The sequence below is a fragment of the Haliotis cracherodii genome, unplaced genomic scaffold (assembly GCF_022045235.1).
Source record: "Haliotis cracherodii isolate W230 unplaced genomic scaffold, xgHalCrac1.p SCAF_3, whole genome shotgun sequence".
Lineage (NCBI taxonomy): Eukaryota > Metazoa > Mollusca > Gastropoda > Lepetellida > Haliotidae > Haliotis > Haliotis cracherodii.
In genome coordinates, this window is record NW_027266286.1 from 4,296,508 (window position 1) to 4,309,059 (window position 12,552).

Genomic DNA, 12,552 nt, shown 5'->3' on the forward strand with positions numbered 1-12,552 from the left:
TAATAACAGTGACCCTACACCATGTACCCTTATTAACAGTGACCCCACACCATGTACCCTTAATAACAGTGACCCTACACCATGTACCCTTAATAACAGTGACCCCACACCATGTACCCTTAATAACAGTGACCAAACACCATGTACCCTTAATAACAGTGACTCTACACCGTGTACCCATAATAACAGTGACCCTACACCATGTACCCTTAATAACAGTGACCCCACACCATGTACCCTTAATAACAGTGACCAAACACCATGTACCCTTATTAACAGTGACTCTACACCATGTACCCATAATAACAGTGACCCTACACCATGTACCCTTAATAACAGTGACCCCACACCATGTACCCTTAATAACAGTGACTCCACATCATGTACCCTTAATAACAGTGACCCTAAACCATGTACCCTTAATAACAGTGACCCCACACCATGTACCCTTAATAACAGTGACCAAACACCATGTACCCTTAATAACAGTGACTCTACACCGTGTACCCATAATAACAGTGACCCTACACCATGTACCCTTAATAACAGTGACCCCACACCATGTACCCTTAATAACAGTGACCAAACACCATGTACCCTTATTAACAGTGACTCTACACCATGTACCCATAATAACAGTGACCCTACACCATGTACCCTTAATAACAGTGACCCCACACCATGTACCCTTAATAACAGTGACTCCACACCATGTACCCTTAATAACAGTGACCCTAAACCATGTACCCTTAATAACAGTGACCAAACACCATGTACCCTTAATAACTGAGTGACACTTGTCTAAACATAAAAGCAACCATCTATATGTGCATTTGTTGTCCACTGGGCTAGTCAAGCATACATTCTCAGACAACTTCCAGTGAGCTGATCAATGGCCATGAAATGGTCTTCCCCGCAACAGAGATGCTAAGACAGTATAAACAGACCAGTAAACTCCATATCTCCATTCCTTTGTTTGCAAAACATATAACACAATTTCTCAAAACATGAAACTGTACATGCATTAAGTAAGCACACAACCAATCATAAAAGTCTAATAATTTAAGATTTCACTGATTATACAAAATATCCATGGCTAAATATTCCTCTCTTTCTTCCATAGGGAATGCCCTCAACACAAGAGCACACTTTCTTACATCAGTACATGATAGAAAAAAGACATATCTTTTATCAACTTCAGTGACTGAGAGAACTCAGGCCCTCCAACACTAACAAGTGTGGTCGAGGTGTTCGACAATGTATTTCTTAGCACAACACGAACAGCCCTTGGACAAGACAACAGGTTTGTCCACTTTTATATTATGTTGTTAGGGCTGCAAAAGAAGCACGATAACCCATCGTAAAGAAGAAAACTCATCAGATGTATTTTGAATATGTGTATGAATAAATCATCACTGGCACATAACAAAGAAGGCCTGTGCTATTACTGGATTACCGGGATGGTATATTTCTGTCTGGAGTGTTTATACTATAAACAAATTCCACAAGCGTTTCATCATTTTTGAAAAACAGGAAAAGCTGCTTGGTAGTAGTTGTTGGGGAAACAGTATTACCTGTGAAATGTGATATGTAATGCTAAGCAGTCCTTCTCAATCTACACAAAATAGCACTCCTGACAGGTTAAACACATCGCAAATTGTTGCGCTTTTTAACCTCATTAAAAAGCTGACGACTTTGGAGCACTTCTCAACACAGTAAGCTAAATATTTATGGTAGAGGAGGAAGAGAGGGTTTGATTCAATGCCAAGCCCCTGGGAAAATAACAATTGATGCTAAATGTCGGATCTCCCATGCAGGGCTTGTAGGAGTGCTTCAACAAGCTGCCTTCATCTCTTACACAGGCATTGAAACATCTCTGAAACTACCAAGCAAATCTACAGTTCTTTGTCATGTCTATATTTCTTCAGTTTGAAGAGATTCTCTGGGCTCTTATATATTATTAATCAAAAGGCAGTCTAATTGAAAATATCTTAAAATAGTTTCATTTCCAAGATGACATGTTTCGGTACTTTCTCCCTCATAAAATGTGTAGGACACAATCAATTTATCGAAATGTTTGACACGTTCAAAGTTCTTTAATGTGATTGTTAAATGTGACATGTTCAGTGGTGATGTGACATGTTCAATGGTGGTGTGACATGTTCAATGGTGGTGTGACATGTTCAATGGTGGTGTGACATGTTCAATGGTGGTGTGACATGTTCAATGGTGGTGTGACATGTTCACTGGTGGCGTGACATGTTCAATGGTGGTGTGACATGTTCACTGGTGGTGTGACATGTTCAATGGTGGTGTGACATGTTCAATGGTGGTGTGACATGTTCAATGGTGATGTGACATGTTCACTGGTGGTGTGACATGTTCAATGGTGGTGTGACATGTTCAATGGTGATGTGACATGTTCAATGGTGGTGTGACATGTTCACTGGTGGTGTGACATGTTCAATGGTGGTGTGACATGTTCAATGGTGATGTGACATGTTCACTGGTGGTGTGACATGTTCAATGGTGGTGTGACATGTTCAATGGTGGTGTGACATGTTCACTGGTGATGTGACATGTTCAATGGTGGTGTGACATGTTCAATGGTGATGTGACATGTTCAATGGTGGTGTGACATGTTCACTGGTGGTGTGACATGTTCAATGGTGGTGTGACATGTTCAATGGTGATGTGACATGTTCAATGGTGGTGTGACATGTTCAATGGTGGTGTGACATGTTCAATGGTGGTGTGACATGTTCACTGGTGATGTGACATGTTCAATGGTGGTGTGACATGTTCAATGGTGATGTGACATGTTCAATGGTGCTGTGACATGTTCAATAGTGGTGTGACATGTTCAATGGTGGTGTGACATGTTCAGTGGTGATGTGACATGTTCACTGGTGGTGTGACATGTTCACTGGTGGTGTGACATGTTTACTGGTGGTGTGACATGTTCAGTGGTGGTGTGACATAATCACTGGTGGTGTGACATGTTCAGTGGTGGTGTGACATGTTCACTGGTGATGTGAAATGTTCAATGGTGGTGTGACATGTTCAATGGTGATGTGACATGTTCAATGGTGATGTGACATGTTCAATGGTGGTGTGACATGTTCAATGGTGGTGTGACATGTTCAATGGTGATGTGGTGTGACATGTTCAGTGGTGGTGTGACATGTTCAATGGTGGTGTGACATGTTCAGTGGTGATGTGACATGTACTATGGTGGTGTGACTTGTTCAATGGTGGTGTGACATGTTCAATGGTGATGTGACATGTTCAATGGTGATGTGACATGTTCAGTGGTGGTGTGACATGTTCAATAGTGATGTGACATGTTCAATGGTGGTGTGACATGTTCAATGGTGGTGTGACATGTTCAATGGTGGTGTGACATGTTCAATGGTGGTGTGTTCAATAGTGGTGTATTCTGTTCAATGGTGATGTAGGGAATCAACAAATATCTTTAGTTCAACAAATTTGTACTTCTTTTTTTTTGTCTTAAAACATTCTATACTTCTTTCTGTGGACATTGTACAGTTAATTCAACACATACTACGGTAACAGAAGATGTTGCAGCAAGTTTGTAATTGCATTTACAAAATATAGTCCAGGCAACTGAAGATTTGATTGTTTGACCCAAGTTTAAGTGTATTTTAAGGGCTGAAAGGACAAACAACACTTTTTTCCAGGTCCTCAGGCATGGCCATTGAACAATTATTTTTCTTGTGAAACTTGACACAAAATTATTTTCTGGAACGATTTTATTCTTTAAACAAATCCGAGTGCAATGATACACAATCTGCCAGTTCACACACTGTGATTGGACAAACAATACCAGTCGACTTTTACAACAGACGTGGGTGCTGGGGACGTAATTCTGACCCTGAATCCCATGGTTGGGAAAAAGTATCAAGAAGTCATCAATCACTGCACAACATCTACAAAAGAGCAATATCCACAGGCACATCTTTCATAAACAGCACTCACATAATTAAATTCTCCCCAGAAAATCAAAACCTGCATTGGAAATTCAATCCGGAATATTCATGTCCCTAAGAAAAAATCCATGGGAATAAAATAGCTATATGTTCCTCATAAGAGTCAATCTAATCAACTTACAATAATAAAACATTTTTTTTATTTTGATGAAGATACAAAGCAACCATCTTCCAATAACACGGCTTTTCCATGTCGATGAGTTTCTTGCACAAAACAACATGTCCGTCTTGCCACAATGACCTGGTTCAAAGATGTCGGTTAAATACTGTTTTCGTGAAGGAAATAATTCTGTCTACCTAAATACAAAAACTATTCCTTATGCAAATACAAGAACAACAGTCCCACAGGGTGTTTGGATATGCCATGCTTCTATATCCTTGGGCTCCCTGTGGCCCAGCTCCCCGCCGCCATCTTATAGTCTTGATGCCAGTCTCTCTGCTGTTCAATCAGACAATTGCCAACAACAACGTTAACGTCACGCATTACCAAAATTGCCAAAAACATCTTGTGGCAAACACAAGCCCTTTATCAACATGTCTTAAAAGGAGGAATTTATTTTAGTCTTCACATAAACAACGCATGAAGTTTGGATTTCTAGACCAAGACTGGCGATGAATATGCTGTGTTTTCTGCATTGACAAGCATGGCAGCTCGCCATCAGTCCTGCCTCGCTAACTCTCTACACATATCTACACACTGACATCCACACATCGTAACAAGTTCAAACATTATTAACAATGGTTGGTGTTCAGAATAATACATATAACTATAATAATAGTAACTATATTATTGTAAATAAATATGGTGATGATGATGATGATGATGATGATAAAGTGATGTTGATGATGATGATGATGATGATGATAAAGTGATGATGATGATGATGATGATGATGATGATGATGATGGTGGTGGTGGTGGTGGTGGTGGTGGTGATGATGATCCTTAGATCTTTGTTTATTGAGGACTAAGATCTGATTTGAATGAGATTGCCAACAGAGGTAACATCATAAAAAAGAGTTACTATTATATTTTCAACCTACTTTCAAAATGTAATTATCTTTTTGAAAATCCCAGTAGGCTGGGAGAACAAGGAAGCCCAGTTGTTATTTATCGTATATTTATTATCATGACCTTAGTGTGTAAACCATGGCGTCATGGAGGCCAACTGGGAGCTTTAAGTGTTATTTCACTTAAGTGATAAAATGTTGCCAGAAGTCTGTCAGTACATATTATATAACCCGTGAAGATCAGGGTTGTGAATAGGTCTTCAGCAACCCCTGCTTGATGATGATGATGATGATGATGATGATGATGAGAGGGAGTTATTGTGATATTAGCATAGGTCTGGCAGCATGTACAAGTACCACCCAACCATATCTCCCTAACAGGGATGTGTTCATTATCAACACTAAGTAATTGGGCACTTCAGCTGATGGTACTCCTGCCGTGACACAAATGAAGATGAACAGGGATGTGTGGTGGATAAGGCATGTACTACCAGCTCTGATTATACACTACACAAGTCTGCTGCATTGCCGGCAAGACTGGAGATTACACACAGACACACGTACACACACACATACCAGAATACTTGACAAACACATGAACACACACACACACACACACACACACACACACACACACACACACACACACACACACACACACACACACACACACACACACACCACAGAATACTTGACAAACACATGAACACACACACACACATACCAGAATACTTGACAAATACTCGACACACACACACACACACACATCTGTATACTTGAAACACAAACTTAGGAATTCATCACATCCAAAAACAGTGAAATACTTCACACATCAGTATGTAAACTCTTCTGTAGTGTTTCAGCTTAATAGATTAGTTCTGAGACAATGTTTCAGTTTAATAGATTAGCTCTGCTACAATGTTTCAGTTTCATAGATTAGCTCTGCCACAATGTTTCAGTTTTACAGATGAGCTCTTTCACAATGTTTCAGTTTTACAGATCAATTCTACCACAATGTTCAGTGTTATAGATTATCTCTGCCACAATATTTCAGTTTAACATATCAGTTCAGCCACAATATTTCAGTTTAACATATCAGTTCAGACACAATGTTTCAGTTTAACATATCAGTTCAGCCACAATATTTCAGTTTAACATATCAGTTCAGCCACAAAGTTTCAGTTAAACAGATCGGTTCAGCCACAATATTTCAGTTTAACATATCAGTTCAGACACAATATTTCAGTTCAACATATCAGTTCAGCCACAATATTTCAGTTTAACATATCAGTTCAGCCACAATGTTTCAGTTTAACAGATCGGTTCAGCCACAATATTTCAGTTTAACATATCAGTTCAGCCACAATGTTTCAGTTTAACAGATCAGTTCAGCCACAATGTTTCAGTTTAACAGATCAGTTCAGCCACAATGTTTCAGTTTAACAGATCACTTCAGCCACAATATTTCAGTTTAAGAGATCAGTTCAGCCACGCTATTTCAGTTTAACATATCAGTTCAGCCACAATGTTTCAGTTTAACAGATCAGTTCAGCCACAATGTTTCAGTTTAACAGATCACTTCAGCCACAATATTTCAGTTTAAGAGATCAGTTCAGCCACGCTATTTCAGTTTAACATATCAGTTCAGCCACAATGTTTCAGTTTAACAGATCAGTTCAGCCACAATGTTTCAGTTAACATATCAGTTCAGCCACAATGTTTCAGTTTAACAGATCAGTTCAGCCACAATGTTTCAGTTTAACAGATCAGTTCAGCCACAATGTTTCAGTTAACATATCAGTTCAGCCACAATGAATGAGTCCCGCAAAAGGCTTCAGCCCATGTATAACAGACTCCAGATTGGTATTGCCACACTGAAACAATGTTACAAATATCTACTGCCACAACATTTCAGCTCCAGATGTGTTCAAGTGAAGTGAATCACAGTGACAGGCAACTTTAACCACAGTATCAGTTTCCAAACCATTGTCCAACAAGCATAACTTTTCAGTTTCACGTTTTATGTCAATTCAACATGGTAGAGTCTTACCCATCCAATCCATGTAAAAAACAATCAATATAAAGTAATCGGATTGAATGGATCAGTCCAACAGAATGAAAGAAATAATCACTGCAATTTGAGCCTGGACATATAACCATACAATCATTTTGATGAGAAACATCATAAATAGCTTAAGTCAATAGTCAAGTCACACTGCCTGAACCTACACCGCCATGTTTCGAAAGTATTAACATAACTGTACTGCAAGGATGTTATTATAGCTGCTGAAGACGCATCTGTATCTTCCTCTAATTATCTATGTACTGCTTATGTAAGTTTGTTTACATGTCTGATGCACTTCATTACGAAGACATGGCGGTCGGGTAGCCTAGTGGTTAAAGCGTTCGCTCGTCACGCCGAAGACCAGTATTCAATTCCCCACATGGATACAATGTGTGAAGCCCATTTCTGGTGTCCCCCGCTGTGATATTGCTGGAATATTGTTAAAAGCGGCGTAAAACCATACTCACTCACTCATTACAAAGGAGAGTGGTTTGTAAGGTGTGTTCTACTTTTAAATGCAAACCCTTTTCCTCTCTTCTACAAACGGAACCTCTATCACAGAGCCTCGAAACCATATTTCCTTCATGTTGGCATTTTTTCCTTTCAAAGCCGCTCCATCTACATTGATTATTCGTAATGGTGCCCTAAAGCTCACTTTCTTTCCATTATTCTTCCCAAATTTCAATAATGTATGTCCCTGGGAACCGGCATACAGGGAAGAAATAGACTTTACTGAGCTTCAAGTACGCTACGGAGAGATTGAGTTAGGGAATATTCTTTATAGAGATCGTTTCAGGAAATTGGTACCTTGAATGGATGATTTAGAATGTCTGCATGCAAGACATGCCTAAATAACATTTTAGTTCCCTATTGATTGTGGTCGAATTCAACTATTTGGTTACACATGCAAACATTATTGTAGGCAAGCGGTTATCATATTTCAGATTTTTCCCAGTGCAAAGACAGCCAGGACCCAGACTTGACTATACTCTCAGTAGGAGTCAGGATTTAATATCAAATCACAGCCATCACCAGAGAGAGGAGTAGATGCATGATATTATAGCACTAAAGGCCAAGGTAAAATATACAATCCTCAATGCAGCTTTTATTGTGCTAATCTCATGGTGCAACTCCAATGTTGATCTCTGGTGCTGCAACTTTGCAAACGCAACTCATGGTATAATGTTGATGGTGCAGCTCTGATGGTGCAACACTACTGATACAACACTGCTGGTGCAACTCTGAAGATTAAACGCCTATGGTCCAACTCTAGCGTTGCAGCTTTGATGGTGCACCTTAAGCTATGTTCAAGAACTCTGAACACCACCGGGGTCACGGGTGGCCCAGTCGTCTAAGGCCCTGCGATTCGATGTGCAGAGTTGCGTCCCTTGGGCATGCCAGAAACCTATGATTGTGGGTTCGAATCCCGGTTCGCCCCGATTATGTTTCTAGGTTTGTCAGCACCATACCCGTGCTTGTGGGTTTCACCGAAGTGGTAAACGTCTGAGACCTGCATCACTTCGGGCTTTCCTCCCACACTAAGCTGACACGCTGCGATATAACTGGAATAGTGTGAAAAGCGGCGTTAAACCCAACTTACTCACTCACTCACTCACTGAACACCACCAATACATGAAGACTGCTGCAGCTACCAGTAAAGCAGAACACAGGAAAACTCATACAATTTCAGTGAATACTTAAGCAGTATCAAAGGCCTATCACCAACTGGAGATAAATGATCTGAATGTATACATTGATTCTCCATACTCTTTTAATGACTTGATATGACAGATCTTGTGTGATAAATGATTGTTTACCAAGCTAGGCATTATCTATGATGATGGGGAATGGACTCCACACCATGTTCTTTCATAATTATCAACAGGTTTCAACCACCAGGCTACCTCAATGCCTCTTCATCGTGAATTAACAAACCACATTTAGAATGTTTTTTTTCCTGTAGTGATCCCATTTTGTGTGTCGTGAATTTCAAACCTGTCTGGAGAGGAAAGATACTGCCCACTCAGCAAACCGATATCACTTGGTTTGTAAAAAACACTGAGGAACCCACCAATTATTTTTGAGAATCTGAATTCAACCAGAACTTTGGAAAATACTTGATTCTGATTGGTCAATCAGGGGTTTCAAATCACAATAACCACCTCTGATCTCAACAGCTTATTTGATGGATGTATCACTATTGCTAATATTAAGTCGGCATTTTGTAATAATGATCTGTACAATCGTAGGTTACAAAATGCAGAGTTGTCCATGAATTCCTGCAATAAGTATTCTCTAAAATGTAAGAGTTCATGTTTATTTTCATCAAGGTAGATTTGATGGTGGTAAATTCACATTTGAAACCCACATTCTGTGCTTACCTGAGGAGATGGGAATCCTTCCTGAGGTTCCAAGGGTAGTTGTCATTCCGATAGCTCCGTTTCAGTAAGGGTGCGCAAAGCTTATTTCCCATGATTCAACTCATCTCGCAGGATGTGCATGTCTCATCCTGCCCGATCTGAAACAAAGGGAGACAACTGTTACACAGTTAAAAATACACACATTTTCCATGCTGTCTCTTCAAAGTGCAAATTAAGAAACTGGCTTAACTTCTACTCCTCTTTAAAAAATCCATGTAAGTAACACAACTTCAGATCACCATAGACAATCAATGATTACTTTGCCCACACAGGAACACATCTAGCCACCAGTACCAGCATCGGGAAAAGAAGATAAAATTAAATCTTTCACATCATAAAAAAGAGGATGGGTTCATGAGATTTAGCCATTTACAGACCCATATTAAGTTCCTTACACCATGGAGTGAAAGTTCAAAGCAACTGTCAGCAAAGTCCTTTCTATTTTACAAAAACTCTTCCCAGGGGTCAAGGTGACAAATCGGGGATTCTAAAGGAAAGTAGCACCCAACAATGATATGCAGTCACTTTCAGAGTTCAAGAGATCAGTTCACCGGAGACACTGACGCCACTTTACCGATATGGCAACCATTCCCTGAATTAACTTAATGCAGATGGATTGATTTCAAAGTTGACACAATTTTGTTCGTTGAAAATCTGAACGTCAGAGGCTCATGGGATTGCTGGCATGTGATGCAAGAGCCTCTGGAGGCTCATAGGCTTCACAAATGTATTACAAGGATAAAAAAACAGACACCATAGTGGATACTATTATGTATCTGTGCATGAACACACAAACTGAAATGTCAGTGCCTAGGGGATATAAATATCCTTCAGACCGAAAATCTCAGAGAAAAATGTCTCCAAAAAATGGAAGGTTTTTTTTAAAAATTTGTTGGTTTGATCATTATAATTAAATAAATTTAAGTTTGGTGTTAGCTATTACAATATCTATAGATTTCTTAAAGTATTATGTGCTACCAGCTTTTATATTATGAAATTACATATGTGCATAACTGACTGAGATAACAGCTATACATATGGCTGGAGATATACTGGTTCTACACTTGTAGAAGACCACACATGGATAATGTTTACTCATGTCAAATGACATTTTATAAAGAACATAGAAGCACAGATTGAAACCTATTCCCCTGATGTATTGGAAATAAATTCATAAAATAAATAACTTCAGCTATGAAAATCTTTTCCATCTATTCAAATTATTATATCTGCTTGTAATACATACATCTGCTTAAACTGAAGCTTAAGACACTACAGATTTGCTTTAGTAATCAATAGCCTTTTTCTTTAAATATAAATCAAATATCTAACATGAAATAAGAATTTCAGACATGAATCGATACATACCGACCACAAGGAACAATTTGAAGCATGAGAAACAAGCCAGCAATTAGAGGTATTGACTCACAAGATTTCCGCCACTGACACGCTATAGTATGTACTTACAGGAAACATATCCTGCCCCATATCGTGCTCCCCGATCAGCGCATAACAATTATTAGGAAGCAGAATCAAAAACAACAGATTTTATTTCCTTATGCCTGTGTGATCTGCTGTCTGGCACGAATGTCAGAGAAACAATATGTTGGCATTCACTTTTTTCAAAAGGAATATTTCAAATTTCACAGAGAAGTACAGATATGTGAGTGAGTGTGTGGGTGGGTGGGTGGTTTTGTGAGTGAGTGAGTGAGTGAGTGAGTGAGTGAGTGAGTGAGTGAGTGAGTGAATGAATGAGTGAGTGAGTGAGGTTTTATGCCCTTTTAGCAATAATCCAGCAATATCACGGTTGGAAACACCAGAAACAGGCTTCACACATTGTAACCATGTGTGGGTGGGTGGGTGGGTGAGTGGGTGAGTGGGTGGTTTTGATAGTGAGTGAGAGAATTAGCAAGTGTGGTTTTACACCCTTTTTAGCAATATTCCAGCAATATCATGGCAGGGGACACCAGAAACAGGCTTCACACATTGTACCCATGTGGGGAATCGAACCTGGGTATTCAGTGTGACGAGCAAACGCTTTAACCAAAAGGCTACCCAACCACCTCTTATGTGATGCAACAACAGGGAAATCTTGTTACAAGCATCATATAACTTCATAGGGGAGATGGCCTGGCCTTGTGGTTGAAGTGTTGACCTCTCGCTGGTTAGACCTAGGTTTGATTCCACACTTGGTCATAATGTGTAAAAGCAAGTTCTATGGATGGGAATCTGTGCCTCTAATGCTATTGAGTGAGTGAGTTTTGTTTAATGCCACTTTGAACAGTATTCCAGTTATATCACGGCGTGTCAGCTTGATGTGGGAGGAAAGCTCGAAGTGATTCAGATGTTTACCACTTTGGTGATACCTACATGCACGGGTACGGAGGTGACAAAACACAATCAGGCCAAACTGGAATTGGGACCCATGCTAGATTCCTGGCACAGCTAAGGGACACAACTCTGCACAGCTAATTGAAGCCCCACCCATGTCCCACATTGCTATGAAAAGGAATTTGCTACGTCAACAATTCCAGATTTTGCTTTAAGGAAAATGATGTTTTCATTAAGCAGACAAATCTTAAGACCTGGTTTAAGTAATTGAAAACCCGGTATGTATGTCCCCTTCTCAGATTGTCAAATATGCTCATGATCATGCTCAGAAAATCTACAAAGATTGACCCGTTGAATTACTAGCAGCCTGTTGACATGACCCTGGTATCCAGTGTGAATATGTCACACCCTGGGTCAGGAGGCGCTAACCACTCCACCACGACATCATGGCATACGCCATTGTCGACGACAGGAAATGTGGTGTTAGTACACATACACACTAATGATCAAACACAACAGACTAAATTATGTCTTGTTTGTCAAGGTGACATATTAATAGAGCTTTGTCATCATCATCAACATCATCATCAACATCATCACCATCATTATCATCATCATCATCACCAGGGGCTGTCGGGTAGCCTAGTGGTAAAAGTGTTCGCTCGTCACGCCGAAGATCGGGAGTTCAATTCCCGACATGGGTACAATGTGTGAAG

The 12,552-nt window shown here is 39.8% G+C and overlaps 1 protein-coding gene across 6 annotated transcripts in view; it reads right to left on the bottom strand.

Annotated features, from left to right (window-relative positions):
- Positions 1 to 12,552, bottom strand: part of LOC139475854 (protein still life, isoform SIF type 1-like) — a 289,628-nt gene that overhangs the window by 140,972 nt on the left and 136,104 nt on the right. For all 6 annotated transcript variants that reach the window (XM_071259064.1, XM_071259059.1, XM_071259062.1 and 3 more), the window contains one exon: positions 9,467 to 9,603. In XM_071259064.1, coding sequence (XP_071115165.1) covers positions 9,467 to 9,558 — 92 coding nt within the window. In that variant the 5' untranslated portion in view covers positions 9,559 to 9,603. The remainder of the gene's footprint in view (positions 1 to 9,466; positions 9,604 to 12,552) is intronic.